Here is a 27,952-nt window from a genome sequence, read left to right on the forward strand (position 1 = left end):
AACTGTTAACAAAAGTCATCAGTTTATAACCCTCAATGTACAGCAGTTACAGTAGTGCAGGGTATGAGGGGCTTTGGCATCTGCCACCTGTATTTATTGTGACTGAGTCTTTGATAAAACATGTTTTAACATGCCACCAAACCGGAATAGATGTTCCAGTCAATGAGCTGAAATTGGCAGCCACGTTGTGTCATTGGGAAGTCTGAGACCCTGAAGGACAATAAAGAAATGGACCAAATGTCAACTGTATTGTTCTTTAATTTCCTGGGCCCCTAGTGTTTTGCCCCAGGTTCTGGGCCTTCTATAAAGGGGGAGTGAAAGGTGCACATACCTTTTAAGCATGGCATCCCACTACCCTGAGTTGTCTGTTACATTTGATCTCAATGAGCAAGGGTTTCAGGTGAGACTCCCAGCTGAGTTTTGCCCTTCTGGGGCCACTCTGACCTCCCTGCTGGGGAGTTTCCTTCCCCTTGGCCCTGTGGTGCTTTGCTGTTGGAATGTTCCCAGCACAGTACTGTGGGCTCATTCAGGTCTACATGAGCTTGAGACACTCAGTTTCACATTTTGATTTTTGTCTTGTGGAAGGATCTCCTTGAACCCAGGCTACCTGTAAAGTAGAGGTAGGATCCTCCTACCTCTACTTCCCAAATGCAGGGATGACAGGCATCCAGCACAATTGGAAACATTTTTATTTAAAATAAATGAGGTTAAGCTGGGGCCTGGAGAGAGGGCTCAGTGGTTAAGAGTGCTGGCTGCTGTTCCAGAGAACATAGATTCAATTCCCAGCACCCACAGAGCAGCTCACAATCACCTGGAGCTCCACTCGGGGAATCTGATAGCGTCTTCTGGCCTCCACTGGCTCTGTGAACACAGTGCACAGACATACACACAAAGCATAATACAGTTAAAAAAAAAAAAAAAAAAAAAGGCCAGGCCTGGTGACACACCTTTAATCCCAGCACTCAGGAGGCAGAAGCAGGTGGATCTCTTGGAGTTAAAGGCCAATCTAGTACGAAAAATGAATTCCAAGATAGCCAGGGCTGTATTACGAGGACTGTGTCAGCCACCACCAACACACAAAGAGTGTGGGTACTTTTTGTATGTTAGTGCCACCTCTGAGGCACCCCAAATGGGAGGGTTGAACACTGAGTCGGGCTCAAGCCCAGCACTCAGGAGACTGAGGCACAAAGTTGGTTATTTCTAAATTGTTCTGAGCTATGCTACAAACTACCTGAGTTGTTCAGAAAGGGCCTTTCCTTAGCCTAGAATCCTACAGTCCTGACCTCTGTCCCAACCATCCTCCCCAGATGCTGTGTTCACAGGTGTACCAGCAATGAGTGTAGCACCACGTTTCTCCAAATTATAAAGGATTGATTTGGTGCCAGATGTGGTACTCTGTACTCAGGAGACAGGCAAGTGGATCTCTGACTTTAAGGCCAGGTTGGTTTACATAGCTTCAAGTCCACTAGGGTTCCATAGAAAAACCAGGTTAAAAAAAAAAAATAAGAGTTTAGGGTCTCACTGTGTAGCCCTGGCTAGCCTGGAACTTGATGTAGACCAGGCTAAGCATCTAAATTGAGGTACCTGCCTGCCTCTGACTCCCCACTGCTGGAATTACAGGGGCGCACTTCCACGCCCAGCTTTATGTGTATGGGTGTTTTGCCTGCATGTATGCCTTTGTACCATGTGTATGCCTAGTACCTGAAGAGAGAGGATGAAGTACAGGTGTTGAGCTGTCATGTGGGTAAGAGCAGCCAGTGCCTACATCCACTGAACCACCTCAGGCCCAGCAATACCCCTACCTTTTTAATATTTTAGTTTTTGTTGTTGTTGAAAATGTTAGCATTTAAATAACCTCCTTGGCTGGCTTTAGGCCACCAGGACACAGGCACCTCCAACACCTTTAATCTCTTAGCTCTTCTGCTGAAGAATTTGGTCTTCATGATGACAGGCTGTTTGGGGGGCTTGCCCTTCTCCAGAACTTTATAGTAGCCCGATCGCACAACATCAGTGATGCGAGCAGCCCCCAGTCTTGTTTTTTGCAGCACTGACCTGTGTCTGCTCACTGACCAGCCAGTGTCCACAATTTATCCAGGTTGATGGTTGGGCAGAAGCTCTGCTTCCCCTTAAAGTGGTAATGCCTCATACCAACTTTCCCAAAGTAACCTGGATGATACTTGTTGGAGTTGATCCTGTGGTGATGCATGCCTCCAGTATTCCCCCAGCCTCCTGGGTTTTCGAGGTGCTTACCGGTGCTGCTGTGACCGTGGCTTACGTAGCCCCGGAGTTTCCGAGTCTTCCTCAGTCTGGATGGCATGGCGGCAGCAGAAAGCAAAGAGGGAGGAATGCACAAATTCTCACGAGGTAGCCAATATTTTAATTTTTATTTGTGTGCAAAGGCATGTGTCTGTACGAGTGTATGCTAAGTGTGTGTGGTGCCTGTGGGGACCAGAAAAGGGCGACAAGACTCCCTGGAGCTGTTGCAAGCAAACTGTCCACGTGGGCGTTAGGACTGAACTCAGGTCATCTGGAAGAAATGCCATCTCTTCTCTCTCCCCGCTACCTTACCCCCAACACACACGCCCTGCACTCATACAGAGTAACCTGAGGCTGAAGTCAGTGGTTGCTCTGTGTTCTCTACCTCACCTGGCATGGGCACGGAGTCAGTGGAGATCTGAAGTGCACACTTGACTTCTGGGAGTTTCTCCAGGGCTCTGCCCTTCTGAGCCAGGCACAATCTCAGGTGGACCCCGGGCTGGCCACAGCTTTTTAAGCAGAGAAACAGGATCATGACTTCTGTTCCCACAGGGAAAGTACCATCACCCAGGGCTCCCTGTCTCAAGAGACCTGAGTACAAACCACAGCTGTTTCTGCACAACTGACACTTGTGTCGGCCCGTTTCCACGTCTGTAAATGTTCCTGCCAGCAGTCACCTCCTCTCCTCCCGCTGATCCCAAGTCGAGCATCATCACATCCGGGGGGACGACTATAGGATCTTTAAAAATATGTCTAGTTCAGGGACCTGAAAGAACAGTGTTCGAATCTCCCCACTCCCTTTTTCAAGTCTGACGCTAGAAATACCATATACCCGCCTTTCTCCAAAGTGCTGAACCTTTCCCTCCCCCCTGCTCAGTGACAAGGTTCCACCGCTAAAGCCGCTTGCGAGGAAGAGCGAATTTATTGCAGGTTCCAAGCAGGAGCTTGGCTTGCACTACCTGACCGCAGCTTCTTTGGGTCGCGGCCACGCACCGCGCAGCAGGAGCTCATTCCGCGCAGGCGCAATGCTTCTCTCTCTTCTCTTTGCGCCCCTCCCGGCGCCTTCTCGCCAGAAATCGAGGGTGCGCGTGCGCCCTCCAGCAATCAGGTTGTGCGGGAGGAATCAGAATCCTACAGCGGGCCTCGGTGGGTCGCCGCCGTGGGGGAAGGGGTAGGGACAGGGCGCGTGCGCAGTGGCGCGCGGCGACTTCGCTCGTCGCGCATGCGCCGCCCTGGCTCAGGGCCTGGTGCGGCGGGAACAGCGAGAACCCCGGCTCCTAGCCGGAGTCCCCGGCCCGCAGCCAGCCATTGCGCGCCACCTGGCCCGCCGAGGGCCGGGCGGACGGGCTGAACTGTAGCAGCTCGGCAATCAAGGACTTGCATCTTTCCGACAGTTCGAGTCCGTCCGGGTAGAGCACGCCGCGCTTCTGGCGCCGGGGCAGGCCAGCAATGTCCGAGTCGTCGAAGGGCATGCACCCGGTGACCATGACGTAGAGCACAACGCCCAGGCTCCACACGTCGTATTTCTTGGGGTCGTAGGGGATGCCCAGGAGCACCTCAGGTGACGCATAGGCGGCCGAGCCGCAGTAGGTGGTGCTCAGGTCTGGGTAGCCGTGCGCCTGACGGCCGAAACCGAAATCCGTGAGCTTAACTCGGCGCTCGTCAGGGCTTAACAGCACGTTTTCGCACTTGAGGTCGCGGTGCACCAGGTGGTGGTCGTGCAGGTAGCGCACGGCGCCAGCGATCTGCGAGAAGAGTTCGCGCGCCTGCGACCCCGGGATGCGCCCGTTGCGCTGCACTGCCTGCAGCAGGTCGGTGGCTGCTGCCTCCATCACGATGTACAGCTTCCCGTTGCACACCTCGATGAACTCGAAGACGTGCACGATGTGCGGGTGCCGTACTCCCCGCAGGATGGACAGCTCTCGAGGCAGGAACTTGTTGACGAAGTCTGGAGGCGCCCGCCGGCGGTCCACCACCTTGATGGCCACCGTCCCCTTATACTTCTTGGAGGTGGCCACCTTCACCTTGGAGTAGCTGCCCTCACCTATCGTGCGACCTAGCTTATAGCCAAGTTCGCTCAGGAGTTTGTCGCCCGACATGGTGGCGCCCGGGGCGCGCGGGGAGCAGGAGGCGGCTGCTGTCGGGGGGGCGGCCGGACTCCGATCTCGGGCCTAACCCATGGTGCTTGGCACCTGCACCCCCGTGCCCCCATGTGCCCACTCCCAAAGCCCTACAGCCGCGATGACTTTTATTGCCCGGGTAACAATTTCTGCCTTGTGAAGTGACTGCGGGCGTCACTCGGCCTTGGGGTGGGGACCCTCCCATCTCCCCCACCCCGCCCCGCGGTCTCCCCAAACCCTCCTCAGGCTTTGTGACTCAATCGCCCTCGATGGTCAATTCCTCGTGAGAGGCCACTGGCGAGGAGACTGACCACTACTGTGGAACAGGATAGGTTCCTCCCCGCGGTGATGGTGCTCAGCTGGGTGCTACCCAGCCTGTTGCCTTGGCCCCGGGAGGTGCAAACCTCGAGCCTGGCCTGACTATCGGTCAGAAAGGAAAGAACATGAACGCCAAGACTTTTAGTGCAAGGTACAAGGCGCCCAGAAGAGCTCTAGGTGCCAACCACAGCAATGCCCTGTCTGGGGTCAGACCAAGGGAGACCTTCTGGACCGCAGTAAAGGCTAGCAGAACGCTTCCGAATTGTGGGAGAACTACCCGGGAGACGGAACTTCCGCCACATTCAAAATGGCGGCCTCGCTCGCCTCACTTCCGCTAGTGGCCGGAAGTTGCGGGTCCTGCAAGTATGGCGGCGACGAAGGTGAAGCAGGACATGCCCCCGCGAGGGGGCTACGGCCCCATCGACTACAAGCGGAACCTACCCCGCCGGGGAATGTCGGGTCAGTGTCGTCCTGTTCGAGGTTGCAGGCTGGGCTTCTGTTAGGCAGCTAGGCGGGAGCGGAGAGTTTACACAGTGACGGGAGGCAGAGTCCGAGTCTTGGTTCTCTATCGCAACATCCCGGAGACCACTCTGTTCATTTCCTCAAATTTCCAGTTGGCCCCCACAGATTCGGAGGCTAAGCCCGCGAGAAGCTCGAACCCGGAATTTGGAGGCTTTGTTTTGTTGTAGGCTGTCCTCAAACTCTGTAACAGTGGATGACCTAGAACTCCTGATCTCTTGCCTCCACTTCGGAGAGCTGCGCTGATAGGGGTGCACCGTTATGAATCTTTTTTTTTTTTTTTTTTTTTTTTTTTCCAGATAGGGGCTTACTATATAGCCCAGGCTGGCCTCAGTCACCCGGCAGTCCTGCCAGACAGGTCCACCACTCAAGGCAGGAGGTTCTATGTGTCTTGATTATAACCTAGCATAGAGCCCAGGCTTGCCTCAAACTCCAGCCTCCCTACTGCTGGTTCCTCACTGGCACTCTTCGCTGACCCCCACTCCCCACCTCCACAGGTTTTCATGAATTCCAGGCCAGTCTGGAACTCCTGACACCATCCCCTCCCCAGCCTCTGCCTCCATAGTGCCAGGATGACAGTGTGCCCACTATAAGGTGTTCTAAGTAACATTTAGAATTGTATTATTGATTTCAACAGGGAAAGAATGTGAAAAACATTAGGGTCCACCCTCAGTCCTCAGAGTTACAGAAATACCATAGTTAGGGGCTGGGCCTAGCACTTCAAAGCCCTAGGCCCCACCCTAGCACTGCATAAACAGGACTTGGTGCACCCCCCTCTTCTGAGCACTTAGGAGGCTGAAGCACAAGGATTGGGAGTTTGCTGTTATCCTGGGCTACCTGATGCCGTCTTAATCCAGAAAAAGAAAAAAAAAATTAACTTATGCATTTGGAGAGATGGCTCAGTGGTTAATAGTACTTGATGCTCATACCAAAGGGACCTGAGTTTACTAACTCTATCCTCCACACATTTAGGTTTTTAGAATTTTAGATTTTAATTTATCAGACTTTACTGTTCATATTATGCAAGCTTTGCCTCAATTAAAAACAAACAAACAAAAACCTTGAGGCCCTGCGTGGTAGCTCATATGATCCCAGCATATGAGAAGCAAAGAAGGGGAAACTTGAAAGTTGGCGTAGGCTATGTGGAAAGTTCAGGCTAGCCAGAAATGTTTTGTAAGAACCTGTTTCAAGCTGGCTGGTGGTGGTGCACACGTTCAGTCCCAGCACTCAGGAGGTGGAAGCAGGTGGATCTCTGTGAGTTAGAGGTCTGCCTGATCTACAGAGTTCCAGGACAGCCAGGGCTATACAAAGGAACCCTGTTGAGAAAAACCAACCAACCAACCAAAAACTGTTTTTAAAAATCCAAAAGCTAGCTGGGCATGGTGGTGCACACCTTTAATCCAAGCACTCGGGAGGCAGAGGCAGGCCGATTTCTGTGAGTTGGAGGCCAGCCTGGTCTACAAAGTCTAGGACAGCCTAGGCTACACAGAGAAACCATGTCTCAAGAAACAACAAAAATCCAAAAGCTAGCTGGGTATTGGTGGCTCCTGCCTTTAGTCCTACCACGTGAGAGACAGGCAGGTCTCTAAGTTTGAGGCCAGCCTGGTCTGCATAGCAAGTTCCAAGATAGCTGCTACACAGAAAAACCCTGTCTCAAAAAAACAAAAAGAAAAAAAAAATCACTTGGGGCCTTCTGGGCATTAGGGTTTTTCAGCTGCCAGGACAACTACCTACAGAAGTGAGTGACCTAGTATCCTAACTCCAGGGCTTTTGAGACACAGATCCCACGCTAGAACTGTGACCAGAAACAAACTAATCTCCCCATTACCCAGGTCCTCACCTAGCTATTCCTGCCGTGAGCAAAGCCTTGTTACTTCTCGCTCTCCCTGTCGCTTCCTCTTTCTGTTACAGTATGTGAATGAGTGAGTGCAGGGGTACCTGTGCCTTGTTGCTTATGGAGGGTGGAGGAGAACATGCCTTCTGCCGTGTGGCTCTTGGGGATGAAAATGAGGTTCTCAGGTTTGGCAACAAGCCCTTTTACACACTGAGCCATCTTGCCAGCCTTTTATGCATCTTAGTGCTTGCATGTATGTTTGTACACTGTGCGCATGCCTGGTGCCTGTACAAACCAGAAGAGGGCATCAGATCCCCAGGAACTGAACTTACAGACAGTTGTGAGCTGCCAGGCAAATGCTGCAAACTGAACCTAGGTCCCCTGCAAGAGCAGCAAGTGAACACCCGCACCCACTTTCCCCACCTGAGGTAGCCCTGGCTATCCTAGAACTCACCAGTTAATGGCGTGTGCTTTCACTGCCTGGCATTTTCTTGTATTTTAATATGTATTATTGTGCACCAATGAGTACGGGAAGCGCGGGGCTGTATAGCTTTGTGAAGTCAGTTTTCTTTTTCTGTCTTTATGAGGGTTCTATTTTACAGCAAGCATGTTAACCAGCTTGCCGGCCTCTCTCATCTCTGAAGTGTAACACACCCAGGTCCCTGGCTCACTCAGACCTGCACCAATTGTACTATATAGCATGAACCCATAGGGCTGCACCGAACCTGGGCTGGTGGCCTCAAGTCAGCATGGCTTGTTTGTTTGTTTGTTTATCATTTGTTTGAGACAGGGTTTCTCTTTGTATCTCTGGCTGCCCTGGATCTCACTCTAGACCAGGCTGGCCTTGAACTCACAGAGATCAGCCTGCCTTTGTCTCCCAAGTGCTGGGATTAAAGGCATGCACCACCACTGTCCTGCATTATTTATTTTTTATTTTTGTGTATCCCTGCATTTATTTATTTAGAGACAAGGTTTCATTGTCGCCCTTGAATTCTCTCTGTCGCAGAAGATGACCCTGAGCTTGTGATCACCTCCTGAATGCTGGAGTGACACTTGGGTGTGCCGTTAAGCCTGGCTTATGTGGTGTGGTTGTGGATCCCAGGGCTGGTGCCTGTTAGGCAAGCACTCTCCATCCAAGCCACGTTCTCAGCCCTTTTGTTCTGAAGTCATGATGTGCCTTTTCCCTCTTCTCCAGTCCCTGACACAGCTGCGCTGGACATTATTGCCCTGCACATTTTTTTTGTTGTTGTTTTGAGACACTCAAGTGTTTTTGTTTATTTTCAAAGATTTATTTATTTAGAGGCAGGGTTTCACTACTATGTAGTCATGGCTGCCCTAAAACTCTATGCAGACCAAACTCAAAGAGATCCTACCTCTGCCTCACAAGTGCTGCGATTAAAGAAGTGCTCCAGGCCTGGCTAAGATTTAATTGAGTGTGTGCATGTCTGTACGTGCATGGGAATGCAGGGGCTCAGGGAGGCCACAAGATGGCATCAGATTCCTGGCAGCTGGAGTTGTGGCTGGTTGTCAGGCTCCCGGTGCAGGTTTAGGGAACAGAGCTCTTTCTCTGAAGAGCAGCAAGCATTCTTAACCACAGAGCGTGGCCACAGCCCTGAGGCAGCTTCTTTGTGTAGCCCAGGCTGGCCTTCCTCCTGAATGTTCGGAGGACACAGCTGCACCGCCACTCCTGCTCTGTGCAGGCCCACTGCAGCCCCCGCTGGCTGCAGGGAGGCGAGGGCACTGCAGCACTGATCGGTGTTTGCTCCCAGCCACATTTCCACGTCTGGATGCACAGGGCCAGTCTTGTCCCCAAGATCTCCCAAACTGACCGGTGGGACTCATGTCAGCATTCCTACCTGTGGCTCTGCCCCTGGTCACTGGGGAAGCCAGGAGGAGCCGCTGTGTATGCAGGCCCCAAACTGGCCTGCGCCAGACTGGCTGTGTGCACACTGCCCCTCCTCTCAGGTGGACATGGCTCCCGTCCACAGCTTTACCTGCACCTCTGGCATTCTGCACCATGTTTACCGTTTTTGTTGGTGGCGGTAGTGGTTTTGGTGTTTTGGGTTTTGAAACTGTTTTACTGTGTATCTCTGGCTGGCCTATAACTCACCTTGTAGCCCAGGTTGGCCTACCTCCAGAGGGCTGGGCTTAAAGGTATGCACCACTGCACCAGGCAGCTTATGTGGTTTTTATTATTGGTGACTTGAGTCTATATTTTGGGTCCTGAGGCATTCTCAGATACTCACTCTGCAGACATTTTTACTCCCGGTGGCCTGTCAAGCTAATGGTGTCGTTCACAACACTATTGTTTCTCTTCTTTAAGGACTCTGTGTTTGCCTTCTTCTAGGGTACAGTTGTGTGTTCATGGTGTATATTGGCGTGGGTGATTTCACTACGCTGTACCTGTCTTCTCTTGTGGAGCCTGGCTGGGCTGGAACTTGCTGTAAACCAGGGAAGCCTCAGACAGTGATCCTCCTGCCCTCGCTCCTGAGCACTGGGATTATAGGCTCACTAGCCTAGAACTCTATGTAGATCTTGTTGGCATCTAGTTCATGGAGGTTTACCTGCTGCTGTCTCTCAAGGCTCCATATTACTCCCAGCCCTTTTTAAAAAACAAAACAAAACAAAACAAAACAAAACAAAACAGGATCTCATGTAGCCTCGGCTAACCCTAAACTCCACATGTAGCCAAGGATGACCTTAAACTCTTGATTTTCCTGTTGTCACTTCCCGAGTGGTGGGAACACAGGCATGTGCCACCACTCCTGGTTCATGCAATTAGGGAGGCGACCCAGGCAGTTAGCATGCTATGTAGGCCGGCACTCTCCCACTGAGCCCAGCCCAGGGCAGCTCTAGCTCTTACCTTCAGACCTCTCTGTCAACTGGGAGTTGAGTCTCTTCCCCAGGAGAACAGAGGTGCCGTGCTGCCAGTGGTACTGGGCTAAGAAGACTGCTGTCCCCATTAGGTTATTGAGGCATCTTTGTCCAAAGTCAATTGGCCGTAAAATTGTGAGGGTCTATTTGTGGGTCTTGGGACGCCTGGTTCTGTCCTGCTTGCAAACGTGACTGTCCTCATGCCAGCATGTCTCTTTCTGTACACACAGCTGCTTGGTGAGTTTGAAGCTGTCAGATTTGAATCCTGCAACTTTGCTCCCGAAAGCAGCCATTCCCACCCTTGTTGCTTCCACGTGAATTTCATGACCTTCCTGTGCATTTCTGCAAGGAGGAAAACAGAAGTTCTGTTAGTGACGTCAGAGCTGCATACTAGGGAGCGCTGCCACCTGAAGCTTATTGATTCAGGAAAGAGTGGCACAGGGTGGCAGTGCCTCTTACAACTTTAGCTACTTGGGGGGGGGGGGGCTGAGGTAAAGGATGTGTTTTGCACCTGCCCTGCCCCCTGTGGCACCTCCTGAAATGTAGCCCACCCCAGTGATCACTGCAGCCAGGCAGGTGCAGGTGAAAGCTGGGAGGTGAAAGCTGGGCGGTACCACATGGCTCCCACCATCCCAGGCCAGGTCACACTTGGGTGCCGACATGCAAGGACCAGAGCTCCCCAGAAGGGTCTGTGCTGAGAAATTGCAGGGAGCGAGCAGCTCATGTGAGATTCTGGGGCTGAGTCTGAAGATGGGGCCCTTAGCTGTTGAGGATGCGGTGCTGGCTGACTACACCACAGTCAGCTACTGGGATGGTCCTGAACACGGGGACTTCCCCAGAACGCTAGTACTTCCTAGCCTGGTGTCCATGAGTGGAGGCTCTCTGAGCATGAGTCTTCAAGTCTGAACTGGGTAGGTGAGAAATGTTTAGCTCCTGACCTAGCCAAGGATCCAGGCTGTACCCCAAAGCCGGTTCTGGCCCCCTGTGGCCCAGCATTCTCCATGCCATCTGTAGTCACTGGTGGGTGACCCCTGGGGTCCTGTCAGTCAGGATTGGCACTGCCCCTGCTGGTCTTCAGTAATTATTTAGGATGTAGAGCAGGTGGTCTACCCTGCTGAACCTGCAGTACCTACACCACCCTGGAGTCAGGAGCAGGCTGTGCAGCCCCAGGATACTTCCAGCTTCTGATGGGGACCAGCCCTTCTAGAGCAGGATTTCTTAACCTTTCTCTTGCTGCAACCCTTTAATACAATCCCTTGTATTGTGATGACCCTCCCAGCTCTAAGATTATCTCGTTGCTACTATCGTGGATCGTAATGTAAATAGCTGATGTGCAGGATATCTGATGCGCAAAGGGGTCCCACCACACAGGTTGAGGACTGCTCTTTTAGACCCTGGGCTCTCCTGTGTCCCTGCGGACCTGGACCTTCCAGAAAGTGTGGCAGCCCAGACTGCCTAGTGTCCTGACTGTGGAGCAAGAGAGACAGAGACTGTCGTGGAGGCGTGGCTGAGGACAGAATTCAGGGAGACCCAGTGTTGCCGAGCGAGCGGGGTCCTGAGGCCCCATGCTGAGAGGGAAGTCTCCTTTCTTGCAGGCTACAGCATGTTCGCTATAGGCATTGGGACCTTGCTCTTTGGCTCCTGGAGAATAATGAAGTGGAACCGTGAGCGCAGGTAGGGCCCGGGGGGTTCTGCCAGGGTGATGGTGTCCTCAGCCGCACTGAACTACAGCTCCTACCGTGCTTCCTGTCCTAAAGCAAAGAGCTGCTGAACAGGACTTCAGCTGTTGGACTCACAGCTGGCCCTGTGGATGGAAATCAGGCTGATGTGGCACGGTGCATAGAGGCAAGTAGGTCTCTTGTGAGTTCCAAACCAGGACTACACAGTGAGACCTCAACAAAAAAGAAACCAGGCCATGGGAGGCAGGTCCCCTGGGGGCCAGAGAGACCAAGACCATGAGTGTCATAGATGAGTGTCACTGGAAAGAGAGTCCTGCCAGAGGCCTCTTCCTGGGCACTAGTGCTGGGTCTAGTCCCTGACGTTGAGAAGTTCTGACTCCCTGTGGTGATAATAGCAACTGTGGGAAGGTCTGCAGGCCCAGCACCCTGCTATTTTGAGAACAAAGGGAGCTGGTTTTGTAAGGCCCAGTGCCTGGTGATGAGTGTGCTCCCTCTCCATCCAGATCATCAGGCAGGGTTATTTTTAGGATTAAAAAAAGAAAAGACTATTTGAAAGAAAAGTGTGAAGCCAACAGTTTTGTGGCTGTACTGTGCCAGCTGCGCCCCGGGTTGCCCTCCTACGGCAACTCTTGGGGGCAGCTCTGCTCCACCCTACCCTCCCACCAGCGCCCTGCAGCCCTGTAGCCCTGTCAGGTCTGTATCCCACACTCCCCCGGTGGCCACATCTGACCCCATCTGGGTGTCTTGCTCTCCCAGGCGCCTGCAGATCGAGGACCTAGAGGCCCGGATTGCCCTCATGCCGCTCTTCCTGGCAGAGAAGGACCGGAGGTAGGCCAGGGTGGGAGGGCCAGCAGAGCTATCAGGGACTGGGAAGGGCTCCTTGGGTCAAGGAAGGGACGCAGTGGTGACTGTGAGCTCAGCGCTGCCCTGTGGCCACAGGATCTTACAGATTCTTCGGGAGAACCTGGAGGAGGAGGCCATCATCATGAAAGATGTGCCCAACTGGAAGGTGGGCGAGTCTGTGTTCCACACCACGCGATGGGTGCCACCCTTCATCGGCGAGTTGTACTGGCTGCGCCCCAAGGAGGAGATACACAACGCCAATCATGGCTTCATCTGGTACACTTAGGGCCCGAGCTGACGTCCATAATAAAGAATAATCAAATAAACACCATCATAGAACTCTGTTGCAGATCCCGGTCGGCCCCAGCCATCCCAGTCTGTGTCTGTGCTTTGGCCAATGGCTGCATTGCAGCGCCTCCCGGTGGCCTTGATTAGCAGGTGCTCCGTCACAGAGCTCCGCCCCCAGGGCTCTCTTAAAAGGCAGCGCGGAGCTGGCTTGCCTGTGTGACCATGAGCAGCAGTGCACACAGCGACCCGAGCTCCGTTGAGGTGCCAGAGGAGAGGCGCTTTCTCAGGTCAGCAGGCGACAGGGGTCTTCGGCCAGGGTTGCAAACTGGAGGCAGAAGAATGATAGGGGTGGGACCTAGGGTCTGCCAGGGGCTTGCAGGTGCATCAGAAGCTGCGTTGCCAGGGAAACATTCCAGGCAAGCCAGCTCTCATAGTTACCCATCAGGTCCTCGCTGTCGGAGAGGGCTGTGGTTTGTGATGCCATGAGGAACTTGGAGTCGCAGGGAGCCACAGAAGGCTCAGAGTTTGCTGTTCCCAAAGCTCCTGGCTGGGTAGAGGTGTTGGGGGAGAGCGTGTGGGGTTCCCTAGAAAGGGTTCCTTGCCTTTCCAGAAGTCATTTGGAATTGTCCGTTCCCTTCAACACTGGGCCTGAAGAGAGATCCCAGCCTTGCTGCCCCATCCTAGAAGCCCCATCTGGCAGATGGGCTGGCCTGCTGCTCCCTCCAGCTCTCATCTGCTCTGTCCATCAGGGTCAGTGCTGCCTCCTTGGCAGGGTTGTTCTCCAGGGCGACCCACTGTCCCTGTGGTTGGTAGTTTCAGGTGGAGATGAGCACCCCACCCCTGCAGAGGCAGCTGCCCTGGCTGTCAGACAGGAATGCAGCTGAGCCTCCACAGCGATGCCTGGGCTTGTGAGTGGGGGCCAGAGGTCACATCAGCAGCCTTCTGTTTCTCCACCTTACTCCACCTTACTGCTGTCTGCACTGGCTGGCTAGGGAGTTCTGTGATTCTCCTGTTTGCACCGCTCCAGTGCTTGGGTTCTGGGCATGCCTGCTGCGCTCAGGTGTTTATGCCCCACCCCCGTGGGTTCTAGGCATTAAACTAACTGCAAAGCAAGCAGCTTAACAGCTCTTAAGGTATCCCTGTGTGTTTGCTCTGAAGGAGTCTGGAGGTGAGAGGCTTTGGATTCCCTGAAGCTGGTCTTGCTTCTGTGGGTGCTGGGAGCTGAGCTCAGGCCCCTGAGAGAGCGCTAGAGCCACCTCAGCCCCCGCCTTCATTTTGAGAATTTAACTAAGCACTACAGTTGGCTCAAGTGCTGGGATTCAAGTATGTGCCACCATGCCTGGCCCTGATGTGCTGTCCCAGAAGCCGGCAGGTGGCCCAGTGCCTCTTGACTGGACCTTTTCCTCTGAGGTGTCCTGCCCTACACTGTCTCCCATCTTTTCACTGGGAGTTCTCATCACTGCCTTCTTCCTTTTTTTCCTTGACTGTCATGGAAATCACTCTGTAGACCAGGCTGGCCTCGAACTCAGACATCCACCTGCCTCTGAATGCTGAGATAAAAGGTGCGTGCCACCATGCCCAGCTATGTGTGTCTTAGTGTGGCACTGAGCCCTGCCTGTCCTGTTCCCTGCACGTTCTAACAACTTTCCCCAGCTGCTTCTGCCCTGAGTCGCTCCAGACTTCTTCCAGGTGCTCTCACTTCTTGCTCTTACCTTCCTCCGTGCTCCTCCTCTCCTCCAGGATATCTGCCTGAGGTTCATCTTCCTCAGCAGTGCCTGCTGGCCAGTAGGCACCCCGGCCCACCAGGCCCACAGTTGGAAAGGAAGTGGAGAGGCCAAGCAGACCCACCCTTCTACCCACAACTCTGGTTCTGTTGTGCAGAGCATCTGCCTTGCCAGTTTACCTGCCCCTTCAGCAAGCCAAGGCGGCCAGCCTCTGTCTGGTTCCTGTGCTCTGAAATGCTGATCAAAGCACTTGCTGTTGCTTTCTACAAAACCTTTCTCTCCTAGTGCTAGGTGTGGAACCCGGGGCCTCAGCCAAGCTTGGCGGGCATTCTGCCGAGCCACAAGCAACATTAAATTGCTAATGACTTTTGAGAACAGACTCATTAATTATGTAAGCTATTCTTGCCTTCAACTCTGCTAGAGATAGGCTGGAGACAAGACTCAGCCAAGTGGTGCTAAAGCCACGCAGCCCAGCACCCATCTCTCTGGCTGCAGATAACTTTTTTTTTTTTTTTTTAAAGATAGGTTCTCATGCTAGGCATGGTGGTGCACGCCTTTGATCTCAGCACTTGGGAAGCAGAGGCAGGTGGATCTCTGTGAGTTTCAAGACAGCCTGGTCTACAAAGTGAGTCTAGGACAGCCAGGTATACAGAGAAACCGTCTCAAAAAACCAAGCCAAACAAGTCTGACTATGTACCCCTGGCTGAACTCACACAGATCCACCAGCCTCGACCCCCCAAGTGCTGGGATTAAAGGAGTGGGTCACCAAGCCAGGCTCAGATATCTTAATTTCATTGTCCCTGAAGGTGGGTTATCAAGGGTCTCACAGTTGAAGGTCCCTCTTCCACTTTCCTAAATGAGAGGCTAAACTGCAATCTTCAAAAGCCACTTTCACAAGCCACATGCCCCCTCCAGTGTCCTGGAGCTTCCTTGTTGGCCCCTGTGTCAGAAATTAAATTCTCTTAACATTTGGGGTGAGTGCGCACACCAGTTATAAATCTGAGGGAGGAGGACTAGGGGTTCAGCAACACCCTGGGCTATGCACGCAGCACCTGTCTGCGTTCTCTCCTCTGGGTCCCAGCTCGAGCGACTCACCAGCAGAGGGCGCGCGCGCCTTAGGCTGTGGCTGCCATTTCAAACCATGTTTGTGGGATGGGGACACCGGAAAGAGGTGGACCTCGCAGCTCAGGGCCACTGGAGCTCCTCGTGGGGAAGGACGAGGCGAGCGCCTTCGGCTCTCTGCTCCCTGCATGCGGCCCTGAACGGGATGCCTGACTCTGCCCGCAGCACCGCGGAGGCGGCCGCCCTGGAGCGGGAGCTGCTGGACGAGTACCGCTTTGGGCGGCAGCAGCTGGTGGAGCTATGCGGGCACGCCAGTGCCATGGCTGTGACCAAGGTACCAGCCCCCTTGGCGCGGAGTTACCTCAAACATCACTCAGGTGGTGAAACACCGACAGACCAGGCCAGATCAGAGGGGCAGACAAGGCAGAAGTGAGGTCCCCAGATACTCAGATGGGGGGGGGGCGCCCATAGGGCGGGGCTGAGGCCTTCGAGGAGCAGGCCTGTTTCTCCACAGGCGAGACCTACCTGCCGGCCACCCTGCCATCTGTGCACCCGCAAACGCCCCCGAGAGGAAGCAGGCCCCGAGGTGGATTGGCAGAGTGGGACGACAGTGGGTCAAATGGGGTCCAAAGCGGGGCTCAAACAAGGTGTATCCGGCTCGGCCAGATCCTCACCTAGAGGTGCCCCAAGATGACAGGAGGGTGTTGGTGACGTTAGAGGTGCTGAACTCGCCCGGGCCTCGGCCCCTCCATGCAAAAGGCCAAGAAAGGGCTGCAAGCACCTCCTCCACCTGCCGTGGGCCCGCCTCCCCTTAATTCTTTCTAAAATTACATTCACTGCCCCCATCCTGTGTGCGGACGTGAGCCTGTGAGCTGGGAGGGTAGCTTGTGGAGCGAGTGTTGCTTCACCACATGGGCCCCAGGAAAGAAATTCCCTCCAGACACTTGACGGCCAGCTCACCTGCCGAGCCCCTCACTGGCCCTCTTCAGCCCAGCAGCGCTGTGTGCTGCCTCCCAGTTACCAGCTCCTCAGTTGGGGGCCTGAGGCAGGAGGATTGCTGCAAGTTCAAGACCAGCCTGACGTAGAGTAAGAATCTCTCAAACAACAAAAAATACGCGCAGACAATCTGGGTGTTTGAAATAGAAGGCAGACAGGAAATATGGGGAAGTAAAGGCAGGGGCAGGGCAGAGCCACAGAAGACCTGGCCCCAGGCTTGCCGACTGCGGACCACCCCACTCTCCACCAACTTGGGGGTAGCCGCGAGGGGAAGGGGGTCATGTGTCCGAAGTGCGTGCGGAGTAAACAGACCACTCTAGGCCGGGGCGGGCGCAGAGGCCAGGGCGCAGTCCCGCTGGGCGGGGTCAGCCTGCCCTGCCAGCGAGCACCCTCCTCGGCCTCAGCTTATCCCCGCAGAGCCTCCCACTATGCCATCTCCCAGGCGTTCCCCTTGCCGTCGCTGTCGCGCAAGCAGAGGACAGTGCTGGTCGTGTGCGGGCCGGAGGAGAACGGCGCGGTGGGGCTGGCATGTGCCCGGCACTTGCGGGTGTTCGTGAGTAGCAGGGGCCCGGGGCGAGGGACCGGGCTGGAGCCCCCGGGGTCGGGAGCCGGGGCGGACGCCCTCCCGCCGCCGCCGTGACCGACCTCGGCTCCCCCAGGACTACCAGCCCAGCATCTTCTGCCCCGCGCGATCGGCAGACGCGCTGCACCGCGACCTGACCACGCAGTGCGAGAAGATGGACATCCCCTTCCTGTCCTTCCTGCCCGCCGAGGTCAGCCGCGCCCCCGCCCCGCCCCCCGCCCGCCCGCGCGCAGCCGCTGAGCCCCTCCCCCCTCAGGTGCGGCTCGTCGATGACGCCTACGGGCTGGTGGTGGACGCGGTGCTCGGCCCCGGAGTGCGGCCGGCGGAGGCGGGCGAGCCCTGCGCGCGCGCGCTGGCCACGCTTAAGCGGCTCTCCATCCCGCTCGTGAGCCTGGACGTCCCCTCAGGCACGCCACCCGCGGCAGCCCGGCCACCCGGCCTGTCTTCCCGCCCACCCCAACGCCCGCCCCCACTCCCGGTTCCCCCCTTCCAGCTCTTTCAGCCTCAGTTTCTGCATCTGCCCTCATCCTGTTTCCCACCCGTCCTAAGGACGGGGACGAGACGAGTGGCTGCCCCAAGTGGCCGGTGTCCCCTCAGCCCTCACTGGCCCTGCTGCAGGACAGACGTGAGCTCGCTCGGCAGAGGCCACGCCTGCCAGGCCCGAGCCGCTGGGGACAAACAGCGTCCCCTCCGCGGGGCTGCGCAGGGTTGTCCCTAGCTGGAGCACCGCAGGGTCATCCCACACCAAGTCGTGTCTAGCCCGAGAGAGGAGCCTGCAGGTGGCCTGGGAGCTGAGGGACCCCGCAGCTAGCAGCTCCAGTCAGGGAGAGGGGCAGGCGGGTCCGCTCAGGAGAGAAGGCGGGGTTGCTTGCAGGGGACAGCGCACCACAACTCCGGGGTGGTGGGGGAGAGGGGAGCGCCCCGGCAGGTCCAGCACGGGGTGGTCGGGAGCCAAGGCGCCCGGGTCAGAGGGGCGCTCGACTCCGTTAGGCGGCAGAGGCAGCGCTGCGGGAGGCCCGGGCCGGGGGTGGGGGGCGGCAGGCGCAGCGCTGCGGGAGCCCCGGGCCCGCCGTCCCAGCTCGCCCTCTCCGCCCCCAGGCTGGGACGAGGCCGGCGGCGACGCGGAGGACGCGCTGCGGCCCGACGTGCTGGTGTCCTTCGCCGCGCCCAAGCGCTGCGCCGGCCGCTTCGCCGGGCGCCACCACTTCGTGGCCGGCAGGTTCGTGCCCGAAGACGTGCGGCGCAAGTTTGGCCTGGCCCTGCCGATCTACGCCGGCACCGACTGCGTGGCCGCGCTGTGAGCGCCCGCCCGGAATAAACGTCTGCAGCCCCTCTTCCTCCGCCTCTTCTGTGCGCCGGGCCAGGGGCGGGCGGGGCAGCCCCTCTGGCCTGAGCCGGGCGGCGTCCCGGGCCGGAGGGTGGGCGCGGGGGGCCCTCCCGGCCGGGGGTGGCCGAGCGTGCTAGGATGCGCGTTGGACCCACAGAGAGCTCCAGCCTGCCACCACGCCCAGCAGCGTCAAGTTTAAGGCCAAACGGCGGCGGCGCGGACCCGATTGGGGTGGGCGGAGGGGAACGGCGGGACCCAAGGCAGTGTGGGGGCGGAGGCTCCGCGGGAGGCACGGAGAGGGGGCGACCCGGCGGGGCTTGCAGGGGCGGGGCTTGCGGCTGCGACCCACCCCATCAGTCTCAGGCCGCGCCAGTCGGAGTCGACAGTTCCGCTGAGGCGCTCCGACCTGGCGATGGCGTCGCCGCTGCCCTTGCTGTGTCTGTGCGTCGCCGCCGCCGCCGCGCGGCTCGTGGGAGCCGGAGGTGAGCCGCCCCGGGGACCGAGGCCGTCAACCGAGGGCAGAAAAGTGGGCAGGCGGTGGCTCGGGGCGGGGTGGGGAAACGACTCTTCACCAACTTCCCAGAGCCCTCCTCCGTCCTCCCGGGAAAGCGCAGCCGGCCAAGGCTTGGAACCCTAAGTGGCCAGGTCTCCAAACCTGTGCCGGGAGGTCAGAGCTGATGACAGGCCCATTCCTCAAAAGACTAGGGCTCCAGAAAGAAGGGGTTCGTCTGAACCTGTCGCGCACACACCCACAGTCCATCTTGGAAAGCTGGAAGCAAGAGTGGCCAAAGACTCACCTGTTGGCACCTTGCACCCCGCCGAGAAAGAGCGGGAGGGTGGACGTTGGAGGAGCGGCCAGGGGAGAACGCAGCGTCTGCGGCAGAGTGCAGCTGAGCGCGCTGTGCCTTAACGCGCTGTAACTGAACTTGTGTTTGATGGACATTCGGGCCTGGAGTGGCAGACTGGGGAGAGTCACCCAACCTGTGGAGGGGGCTGGTTTTCAGGGTGCGCTGCTGGCCGTGGGAAGGCTGCATGGAGGAGACGGCCCTGCAGGCCCCAGAGCTAGAGCTGGCTCCCGATCCTGTTTTTTGCCTTGTGAAACGCCCCAGAAGGGGGTCTCAGTGTCCACCTTGTGTCTCCCCGCACCCCCACAGACGCCACCTCCACCAAGGAGCGCACCGCAGCCACCAAGGGTCTTCAGGGTCGGCCGCCAGATCCCGGACAGCCCTCGCCGGACCTGGAGGACTGGGAGGGTAAGTCACCTCGGCCCTGTGACCCGGAGCCTGGTGAGCTCCGGTGGGGGTGGCTGGCGGGTGGTGGAGAGCCCGCCTCAGCGTACCATGCCCTCAGAGGCCAGCGAGTGGACGTCGTGGTTCAACGTGGACCACCCGGGGGGAGACGGCGACTTCGAGAGCCTGGCCGCCATCCGCTTCTACTACGGCCCCGCGCGCGTGTGCCCGAGGCCGCTGGCGCTGGAGGCGCGCACCACCGACTGGGTGCTCCCGGCCGCCACGGGCGAGCGGGTGCATGCCAACCCCGAGCGCGGCTTCTGGTGCCTCAACCGCGAGCAGCCCCGCGGCCGCCGCTGCTCCAACTACCACGTGCGCTTCCGCTGCCCGCTGGGTAAGGGCGGGCCGCGGGCTCCGGTGGGCGGGCGGAGAAAGCACGACCCCAAGGGCAAGGCCCCTGACGGCTGTGCGCGGAGCTGGGGTCGTGTCTTCGGCGAGACACGCCCATCAGCGGGAGGTTGGTGGGCTTGACAGGGAGGAGGTACCGGGCAGTGCGCTGCCGTGCCGGGATCCCCTCGGCCGGTCCAGAGCAGCCCGCTGTGTACTGGAAGATGACTTCCTAAGTCGGAGGGGCGGCGGCCAGCAGGGTGAGCCGGGGCGCGGACGCTGGGGAGCCGGCCCCGCACGGGCCAGAAAGCCCGCTGCCTGGCGTGGGCAGCTCCACTCATCTCACTCCTTGTTTCCGCAGAGGCAGCGTGGAGCGCGTGGGGCGCGTGGGGCCTCTGCTCCAAGAGTTGCGGGCCGGGCCGTCGCCTGCGCCGACGCAGCTGTCAAGGCTCCTCTGGGGACACGTGTCCCGGGAGCTCCCAGGAGACACAAAAGTGTGTGAGGTCCCGGTGCCCAGGTAGGAGGCGCAGGGCCAGAAGAGGGGATGGCCAGGGGCGGGTCCGCGTAAGGAGGAGTCCAGAGGATGCGACCAGCTCAAGTGGGGCCCTGAAGGGCAGGGTCCAATACTGGCGACCCCTTCCCTCCCTTGCCTGATTGGGTCGTGACTGCGCACATCCCAGTCCCTGCACGCACAGGGTAGGCAAGGCGACCACTCGGAGGAGTGGGCGGGTGCCAGGCAGGCATGGGAAGACCCGAGGGGTCGTTCCCCCGGTGCCCACACAAAGCCCTCCCTGTGTGCAGACAGAAGCCAGCTGCATACTGTGGAAGCACACAGGCAGCGCCGAGTCCCGCTCGGCTTGTCCTGGTCGCCCACGCAGACACGCGCTCACAGCCTGGCAGACAGCATGCCCAGGCCCTCTCTGGGCCAGCCAGGAGGGGCCTGGAAATTCCACTCAGGCCTGGGCTCCACAAACATGTATGCAGACAGCTGAGGCAGGGCCCTCATAGGGTGGGGGCACGAGGTGGGACCCAGCCCAGAGCCTCTGCCCTGAGTTTCCGCTGGAATTTTCCACTTCGCGGAGAAGCAGCATTGGAAACGGGACAGATGATGTTCAGGACAGCCCCTTGCTCCCTCCCGCCCGGCGAGGTGCTCCGGCTGCATGAGTCCTCGCCATCCCCTCCCCGGAGCTCCTTCCTGCATCCCGGGACCCAGCGTTCTCCCTTGGTCCAGCTGTGCCCACTTAGCCTTGTCTCCAGATTCGCTTAAGTCCAGCCACACTGACGCCCGGGCTGGGGTGGAGGGTCACATGTTTGTTGAGTGAATGCAAAGCTCTCACCAAGAGCCTTCCCTTTGCCCCCTTCCACTTCCGTGTTCCCCTAGGGTGCAGCTCTGACATCTGCCGGTGCCCTGACCACATCCTCTTGGGAACGGTGGTCACCCCATCTGGCCGACCCCTGCCAGGCGCCAGGGTCTCCCTGCCAGCCCGACCTGGCACGGTAGCCACCAGTGGCAGCCATGGAACCTTCCGGGTGCCTGGAGTCTGCGCTGACAGCCGCGCCAACGTCAGCGCCCAGATGAATGGGTTCTCGGCTGGTACAGCCCAGGCCAGCGCCAACAGCTCCAACTCAGCCGTGGTCACCATCGTCCTTGAAGAGTTAGGTGAGTGTCCCTGCAGCCAATACGTGACAGAGGATGTTCCTGGGCCAAGGGGGAAAAATCAAGGTGTGACTCACGGGTGTTGACAGTACAGGGTGAGGCGGGCTGTCCCCGGGAGAATTCGAAGGGAAATGGGTCCCTGGGGTACAGCGGGGTCATGAACCGGGCCGACTCTGCCCCCTCAGGGAAACCGTACCTGGTAAAGCACCCTGAGTCCCGAGTCCGAGAGGCAGGTCAGAACGTGACCTTCTGCTGCAAGGCCTCAGGGACACCCACGCCCAAGAAGTATTCCTGGTGAGTGTCTCCGGCAACGCAGGGCACTCGGCCGGCCTTGGGTTGCGTCGTCGGAGTACCCTGCGGCACCTCAGCAGCCCTCTAAAGCTGAGGTGCGGTGACAGTTCCACACCGAGGTTAGGAACTGAGGCAGGAGGACTGCCGTGAGCTTGAAGGAGTGGGGGTTAAGTAGTGGGGGAACCGCGTCTCCAAAGAAAAGCAAAGCAGGCCCAGTGGGGCACGCCCACAGCACGGCGGCTGGAGGAGTGGGAGCTGCGGTGACTCAGGCCGCAGCCTCCGCTCAGTTCGGAGCGCTGGACAGCGAGGCTGAGCTCCGGCGGCAGTCGGGGCCACCATCACGAGGGTCCCCACTTCCCGCCTTCCTCAGGTTCCACAACGGCACCCTGCTGGAGCGACGCCTGCACGGCTCCGGGCCGCACCTGGAGCTCCGAGGGCTGGGCGAGCAGCAGGCAGGAGAGTACCACTGCAAAGCCTGGAACGAGGCGGGCGCCGTGCGCTCCCGCGCCGCCCGGCTCACGGTGCTAGGTGAGCCTCTCGCCCGCCCCCACCCCCCGGCCGGGCCTGGCCCCGGCCCGCCCGCCCCCTGACCTGTGTGCGCTCCCCAGCTCCCGGCCGGCCGGCCTGCGACCCCCACCCCCGGGAACACCTCATCAAGCTTCCGGACGACTGCGGCCAGCCCGGCGGCGGCCCCGCGTTCCTGGACGTGGGCGAGTGCGCGGACACGCGCTGCCCCGGCCCCGGGGGCTCCGGGCCCCGATGCGGGGACGCGGGCTCTCGCTGCTGCTCGGTGCTGCGGCTGGAGGAGAGGGAGGTCCGCTGCTCCGGCTACGTGCTCCCCGTGAAGGTGGTGGCCGAGTGCGGCTGTCGCAAGTGCCTGCCGCGCCGGGGGCTGGTGCGCGGCCGCTTGGTGGCCGCCGACTCCGGGGAGCCCCTGCGCTTCGCCCGCATCCTGCTGGGCCGCGCGCCCATCGGCTTCACGTCCTTCCAGGGCGACTTCACCATCGAGGTGCCTCCGGCCACCGAGCGCCTCGTGGTCACCTTCGTGGACCCGAGCGGCGAGTTCGTGGACAGCGTCCGCGTGCTGCCCTTCGACCCGCGCGGCGCTGGCGTGTACCACGAGGTCCGCGCGCTGCGCAAGGCGGCCCCGATGCTGCTGGACGCGGAGCGTGGCGGCGCCATCCCGCTGGGCGGCGCGGAGGCGGCGGCGGCGCCCGCGCTGGGTGAGCTGGTGCTGCCGCCCGGGACCTTCCAGCACGCCGACGGCCGCCCCTACGCGGGGCCGGTGGAGGCGCGCGTCACCGTGGTGGACCCCCGCGACCTGGCGTCGGCGGCCGCGGCCTCCAGCGACCTGCGCTTCCTGGACGGCGCGGGCGAGCTGGCGCCGCTGCGCACCTACGGCATGTTCGCCGTGGACCTGCGCGCGCCCGGCTCCCCCGAGCAGCTGCACGCGGCGCGCGCGGCCGTGCGCGTGGACGCCGGGCACGTGCGCATGGCGGGCCACGCCGAGGCCCTGGCGCTCTGGTCGCTGCACCCGGAGACGGGCCTGTGGGAGGAGGAGGGCACGGGCCTGGGCGGCGGCTTCCGGCGCGAGGCGGCGGCGCGCGTGCGCAGGGAGGAGCGCACCTTCCTGGTGGGCGCGCTGGCCGTGCGCGAGCGCCGCCTCTTCAACCTGGACGTGCCCGAGCGGCGCCGCTGCTTCGTCAAGGTGCGCGCCTACGGCACCGACCGCTTCGCGCCCGCCGAGCAGGTGCAGGGCGTGGTGGTGACGCTGCTCAACCTGGAGCCCGCGCCCGGCTTCGCGGCCAACCCGCGCGCCTGGGGCCGCTTCGACAGCGCCGTCACCGGGCCCAACGGCGCGTGCGTGCCCGCCTTCTGCGACGCCGAGCGGCCCGACGCCTACACGGCGCTGGTGACCGCGGCGCTGGGCGGCGAGGAGCTGGAGGCGGCGCCGTCGCGGCCGGGTGCCCCCGCGGCCGCCGTGGGCGTGGCACAGCCCTACCTGGAGCGCCTGGCCTACCGGCGCACCGACCACGACGACCCCGCGCTCAAGCGCACCGGCTTCCGCCTGAACCTGGCGCGGCCGCGCGCGGGCCGGGAGGACGAGGCGCGCGGGCCCGTGTACCCGTGGCGCCGCCTGCGCGACTGCGAGGACGCGCCGGTCACCGACAGCCACTTCCGGTTCTCGCGCGTGGAGGCCGACAAGTACGAGTACGACGTGGTGCCGTTCCGCGAGGGCGCGCCCGCCTCGTGGACCGGCGACCTGCTGGCCTGGTGGCCCAACCCGCAGGAGTTCCGCGCGTGCTTCCTGAAGGTGCGGCTGCAGGGCCCGCGGGAGTACATGGTGCGCTCGCACAACGCGGGCGGCACCCACGAGGCCACGCGCGGCCGCCTCTACGGGCTGCGCGACACCCGCAGCGTGCGCCACCCGGAGCGCCCCGGCGCCTCGGCCGCCTGCGTGGAGTTCAAGTGCGGCGGCATGCTGTTCGACCAGCGCCAGGCGGACAGGACGCTGGTGACCGTGACCCCGCAGGGCAGCTGCCGCCGCGTGGCCGTCAACGCGCTTCTGCACGACTACCTGGCCCGCCACCCGCCGCTCGCTCCTGCCGACGACCCCGCCGCCTTCGCCATGCTGGCTCCCCTCGACGCGCTGGGCCACAACTACGGCGTCTACACGGTCACCGACCAGAGCCCGCGGCTGGCCAAGGAGATCGCCATCGGCCGCTGCTTCGACGGCTCCTCCGACGGCTTCTCCCGGGAGATGAAGGCGGACGCGGGCGTGGCCGTTACCTTCCAGTGCCGGGAGCCGCCCGCCAGACCCAGCCTCTTCCAGCGGCTGCTGGAGAACCCGGCCTCGGCGCTGGGCGACATCCGCAGGGAGATGGGGCAGGCCGCCCGCGGTTCTGGGACTGCCCGGACCCGGGCCCGAGACACCGGCCTCTTCGCCGAGCGTCCAGGACAGTGACCCGCCCCACGACCTCACTCCTCGGCCTTGCTTGGGACTCTGTGGGTTTGGAAAGCCTTGCCCCGTCCGCCCCCAGGCTTCTGGGTCCCCTTTCCCCTCTCCAGAATTCGGTCCAGAGAAAAACTACGGGTGCTGGTTGGGCAGACTGCTGCGGCTCTGCCAGCAGAAACGAAGTGTTGAGCGATGGCTAGAGCCGCGGCCTCAGCTGAGGCAGGTTCTGAGGCTCACCCCCGTGGCCAGAGTGCAGATGTCCGGGGCCTGTTTGTGAGCTTTTGGGACCCCTGCCCCAGCTTTGGCTCTGCGGTTATATTTATTGAAATAAAACCCACGTCGGTGGGTATGAATCGGGGGTCCAGGTTGGCCCCATGGAATGTGGGGGGAGGTGCTTTGGCGTTCTCAGGCAGGGGGAGCTAGGGCCGCAGGGTTATTCCATGGTGCTTGGGAATGCCCTTGGGCTTGGGGCAGGTGCTATCGGGCTCAATTAAAAATGCTATATTCCCAACTCAACGAGTTGTGTCAGTTGAAAAGGATGAAGGGTGGGTGGGGCCGAGCCACACACAGCACTGAGCAGGTTGTGATCCCCGAGACAGGAGACAGCCTGGGCTACAAAGCTAGATGTCTCCAAAAATCAAAGCTCACCGAGCAGGGACAGAGGGCTTGGAGGCACTCGGAGTCCTCGCGGGCTGCCTGGCACATCTGCCAGGTGGTTGTGACACCAGCACAGACGTCTGAGTCTGACCGGAGAGCACAGTAGCTCCGTAGGCTGCCAGCCGGGCCTGGCGTCCCCCACAGCCGTGCCTGGCCCGTGGACAGGCGGCAGCCAGCACCACTTCTGTTGCCATGGAGTTCCCCAACATAGGCCACTGTGCTGGCCCGGGCTCCTTCACGCTGAGGCCCAGCCATACATTTGCCAGCCACAGGGGCTGCGGGCACCATCACAGGGCCTCCTAACCTCAGAGGGACGGGGCATCGGGACATGGCAGAGTCCTGACCTCACAAGTACAGTGGGTAGGCAGGTTGGTGCCCTGCGTTGCAGCACGCAGCCTGGAGAGCAGTGGGTCCCTGGGGAAGGGGTCATTCTGGTTTGAGACCTACACTCACTATGTAGTTGAACGCGTGACGTTGAATGTCTGGCCCTCCCGCCTCCGTTGCCCGGGACTGGGATGGCAGGCATGTGCCCAGTTTATGATGGAACCCAGGCTGTTGTGTGTGCTAGGCAAGTACTCTACCAACTGAGCCACATCCCTGCCCCACTTCCCTAAAGCCCTGTCAAGGAGGGGGCGTGGGGCTGCCCTTCATCTAGGGCCTACACACCCTTCATTACCCACCGTGCAAGTTTTGGCAGCACGTGTTAGCTGGACCACAGTCACACAGAGGACCCCCTTTGCAGGCAGCTTCTGCTGACCCCAGTCCCTCCCCACGTGGTCCTTCCACAGAGGTCTCCATTTCAGCTAATTCTCAAGCCCCCCTGTGTGGCAGGCACCTCCTGGCACCCACACCAGGAACACCTTCCTGTGCCCCGAAGGGTGTGGGTCCTGAAGGTCTGCTTGGGAGCCTCGCTCAGCCAGAGCCGTGCCTGGGGAAGTGAGGGCTGCCCACTGCCGCAGCCACCCCCATCCCCTCGGTGGGGAGCTGCAGCAGAGTCCAGGCTGATGAGGTGTCTGACCCTCTTGCCAAATACCTTTCCTTGAGAAAGTGTTGGGGCTTCTCTGGCTGCCAGCTGGGCCAGCCAGCTGGGTTTTAGGGAGTGGATGACCTGGCCCTGGCCCCTTTGTTAGGTGAGGGGTGGGGGAGGCGCAGCCCCTCTCTAGCTGGGCCCAGAAAGCTGTAGACCTCTTTCCCTCTCTGCCTATTCAGTAACGGGACAGCATTCACCCCAGTTTCCACAGGAGGAAACAGACTCCAAGAGAGGGAAGAGAGCCGTGGGCTGGCAGCTGCTCCGCCTTCCTTCTCTCCTGGTGCTCAGTCCCAGCCTTCCCGCTTGGAACATCAGCCGAAGCTTCTGGAAAATCCATCACCCTCCTCCACCCCCAGCAGGGCTGCCAGGACACGCCCCTTGGCCAAGGGAATCAGGGCCAAGACCCCCCCAGAGACCCAGCTCCTGCCGCCCTGAGGTCAGCTCGGGGCACAGGAGGCCCAATGTCCCCACCCCCGACATTTTAGATTTTATAATTTTAGAACCAGGGGTTCTTAAAATTCCTCACACCATGGCATACAGAAAAGTCTTGGACCAGTAAAATGCTTAAAACAAGTCTGAAAACATACGAATCCAAGAGGAAAGACAGCAGACATGCAGAAGGCTGCTGGGTGTGGCCTGACCTGCCTGCTCTAAGGGCTGTTTAAACCTATACGTAAAGTGTTGAACTCCCAAGATTTGTTTTTGGGGAGGGTGACTGCTAAAAGGCTCAGTTAGGGCCACCCGCGCCTGGGCGCCTGGGAGAACAGGAGGGGCACCCCACCCCTATCTGGTTGCATCCCCTTGTGTGGACATAGTAGCTGACAATTTCTGTTTGATTCTTAGAGACAGAGATGGGGCTTCATATAGATCAGGCTGCCCTCAAATTCACCATGCAGCCAAGTATGGCCTTGAACTTCTCATCTTCCTGCTTCTACCTCCTGAGCACTGGAAAACAGGTGTGAGCTACCATACCCAGCTAGACACTGGGTCTTGAAGGATGGGTAGGAGTTTGGCAGGGAGGTAAGGTCGGAAGGGCAGGTTGCTGGAACATGTGCAAAGACTTGAGGGACAAGGCGGGAGACGCTAAGGGAGGGAAGCAGCTTCTAGAGTGAGAGACCTCCAGAGGCCAGGTTCCTCTTTTCTGTGCATTTGGTGCCTGTGTGGGCACGCTTATGGCCTAGCATGGGTATGGAGGCCAGAGCACAGCTTCGTGGAGTTGGTGTTCTCTTTCCTCCTTCATGTGGTTTCCAGGGACTGACCTCAGATCCTCAGGCCTGGGCATCAAGCTCCTCGACCCGCTGAGCCGTTTTGCTGGCCCAGCC

The 27,952-nt window shown here is 59.4% G+C and overlaps 4 protein-coding genes and 1 pseudogene across 9 annotated transcripts; 3 read left to right on the top strand and 2 right to left on the bottom strand.

The window, feature by feature from the left end:
* Positions 1–703: 703 nt before the first annotated feature.
* Positions 704–4,355, bottom strand: Tssk6 (testis specific serine kinase 6). 4 transcript variants are annotated; one of them, XM_055618786.1, is made up of 4 exons: positions 3,250–4,355; positions 2,647–2,995; positions 2,251–2,306; positions 704–861 (listed from the first exon to the last, which is right to left on the bottom strand). In XM_055618786.1, exon 1 carries the CDS (start codon positions 4,353–4,355, stop codon positions 3,534–3,536), a length of 822 nt encoding a protein of 273 aa, XP_055474761.1. In that variant the 3' UTR covers positions 704–861; positions 2,251–2,306; positions 2,647–2,995; positions 3,250–3,533. The 4 variants fall into 4 exon arrangements, with proteins under 4 accessions (XP_055474761.1, XP_055474759.1, XP_055474760.1 ...); XM_055618784.1 differs by having other exon boundaries at positions 3,216–4,355; XM_055618785.1 differs by having other exon boundaries at positions 2,647–2,765; positions 2,860–4,355.
* LOC129685312 (60S ribosomal protein L27a-like) lies at positions 1,870–2,317 on the bottom strand (annotated as a pseudogene).
* A 326-nt stretch (positions 4,356–4,681) lies between the features above and the next one.
* Ndufa13 (NADH:ubiquinone oxidoreductase subunit A13) lies at positions 4,682–12,774 on the top strand. The gene is made up of 4 exons (XM_055618790.1): positions 4,682–5,153; positions 11,517–11,595; positions 12,357–12,428; positions 12,540–12,774. The coding sequence occupies exons 1-4, from the start codon at positions 5,060–5,062 to the stop codon at positions 12,727–12,729; spliced, it is 435 nt and encodes a 144-aa protein (XP_055474765.1). The 5' UTR covers positions 4,682–5,059; the 3' UTR covers positions 12,730–12,774.
* Positions 12,775–12,848: 74 nt separating this feature from the next.
* Yjefn3 (YjeF N-terminal domain containing 3) lies at positions 12,849–18,424 on the top strand. 3 transcript variants are annotated; one of them, XM_055618789.1, is made up of 7 exons: positions 12,954–13,018; positions 13,342–13,481; positions 15,743–15,851; positions 16,956–17,066; positions 17,173–17,286; positions 17,353–17,503; positions 18,195–18,424. In XM_055618789.1, exons 2-7 carry the CDS (start codon positions 13,432–13,434, stop codon positions 18,395–18,397), a joined length of 738 nt encoding a protein of 245 aa, XP_055474764.1. In that variant the 5' UTR covers positions 12,954–13,018; positions 13,342–13,431; the 3' UTR covers positions 18,398–18,424. The 3 variants fall into 3 exon arrangements, with proteins under 3 accessions (XP_055474762.1, XP_055474764.1, XP_055474763.1); XM_055618787.1 differs by lacking the exon at positions 13,342–13,481 and having other exon boundaries at positions 12,849–13,018; XM_055618788.1 differs by having other exon boundaries at positions 12,956–13,481.
* A 411-nt stretch (positions 18,425–18,835) lies between these two features.
* On the top strand, positions 18,836–25,418 carry Cilp2 (cartilage intermediate layer protein 2). The gene is made up of 8 exons (XM_055618840.1): positions 18,836–18,905; positions 19,578–19,676; positions 19,774–20,046; positions 20,401–20,556; positions 21,421–21,699; positions 21,882–21,990; positions 22,358–22,515; positions 22,596–25,418. Exons 1-8 carry the CDS (start codon positions 18,836–18,838, stop codon positions 24,950–24,952), a joined length of 3,501 nt encoding a protein of 1,166 aa, XP_055474815.1. The 3' UTR covers positions 24,953–25,418.
* The last annotated feature ends 2,534 nt before the right edge of the window (positions 25,419–27,952 follow it).

Source organism: Psammomys obesus, unplaced genomic scaffold (assembly GCF_907164565.1).
Source record: "Psammomys obesus unplaced genomic scaffold, mPsaObe1.curated_primary_1811, whole genome shotgun sequence".
Lineage (NCBI taxonomy): Eukaryota > Metazoa > Chordata > Mammalia > Rodentia > Muridae > Psammomys > Psammomys obesus.

Bases quoted from the DNA above. Each gene is read 5' to 3' on its own strand.
- Ndufa13 (XM_055618790.1), top strand. From the start codon at position 5,060: ATGGCGGCGACGAAGGTGAAGCAGGACATGCCCCCGCGAGGGGGCTAC. The intron at 5,154-11,516 runs GTCAGTGTCGTC...CCTTTCTTGCAG, and splicing joins ACCCCGCCGGGGAATGTCGG to GCTACAGCATGTTCGCTATA. The intron at 11,596-12,356 runs GTAGGGCCCGGG...TTGCTCTCCCAG, and splicing joins AAGTGGAACCGTGAGCGCAG to GCGCCTGCAGATCGAGGACC.
- Yjefn3 (XM_055618787.1), top strand. From the start codon at position 12,954: ATGAGCAGCAGTGCACACAGCGACCCGAGCTCCGTTGAGGTGCCAGAG. The intron at 13,019-15,742 runs GTCAGCAGGCGA...CTCTGCCCGCAG, and splicing joins GAGGAGAGGCGCTTTCTCAG to CACCGCGGAGGCGGCCGCCC. The intron at 17,067-17,172 runs GTGAGTAGCAGG...CGGCTCCCCCAG, and splicing joins CCCGGCACTTGCGGGTGTTC to GACTACCAGCCCAGCATCTT.
- Tssk6 (XM_055618786.1), bottom strand. From the start codon at position 4,355: ATGTCGGGCGACAAACTCCTGAGCGAACTTGGCTATAAGCTAGGTCGC.
- Cilp2 (XM_055618840.1), top strand. From the start codon at position 18,836: ATGGCGTCGCCGCTGCCCTTGCTGTGTCTGTGCGTCGCCGCCGCCGCC. The intron at 19,677-19,773 runs GTAAGTCACCTC...CCATGCCCTCAG, and splicing joins GGACCTGGAGGACTGGGAGG to AGGCCAGCGAGTGGACGTCG. The intron at 20,047-20,400 runs GTAAGGGCGGGC...TTGTTTCCGCAG, and splicing joins GCGCTTCCGCTGCCCGCTGG to AGGCAGCGTGGAGCGCGTGG.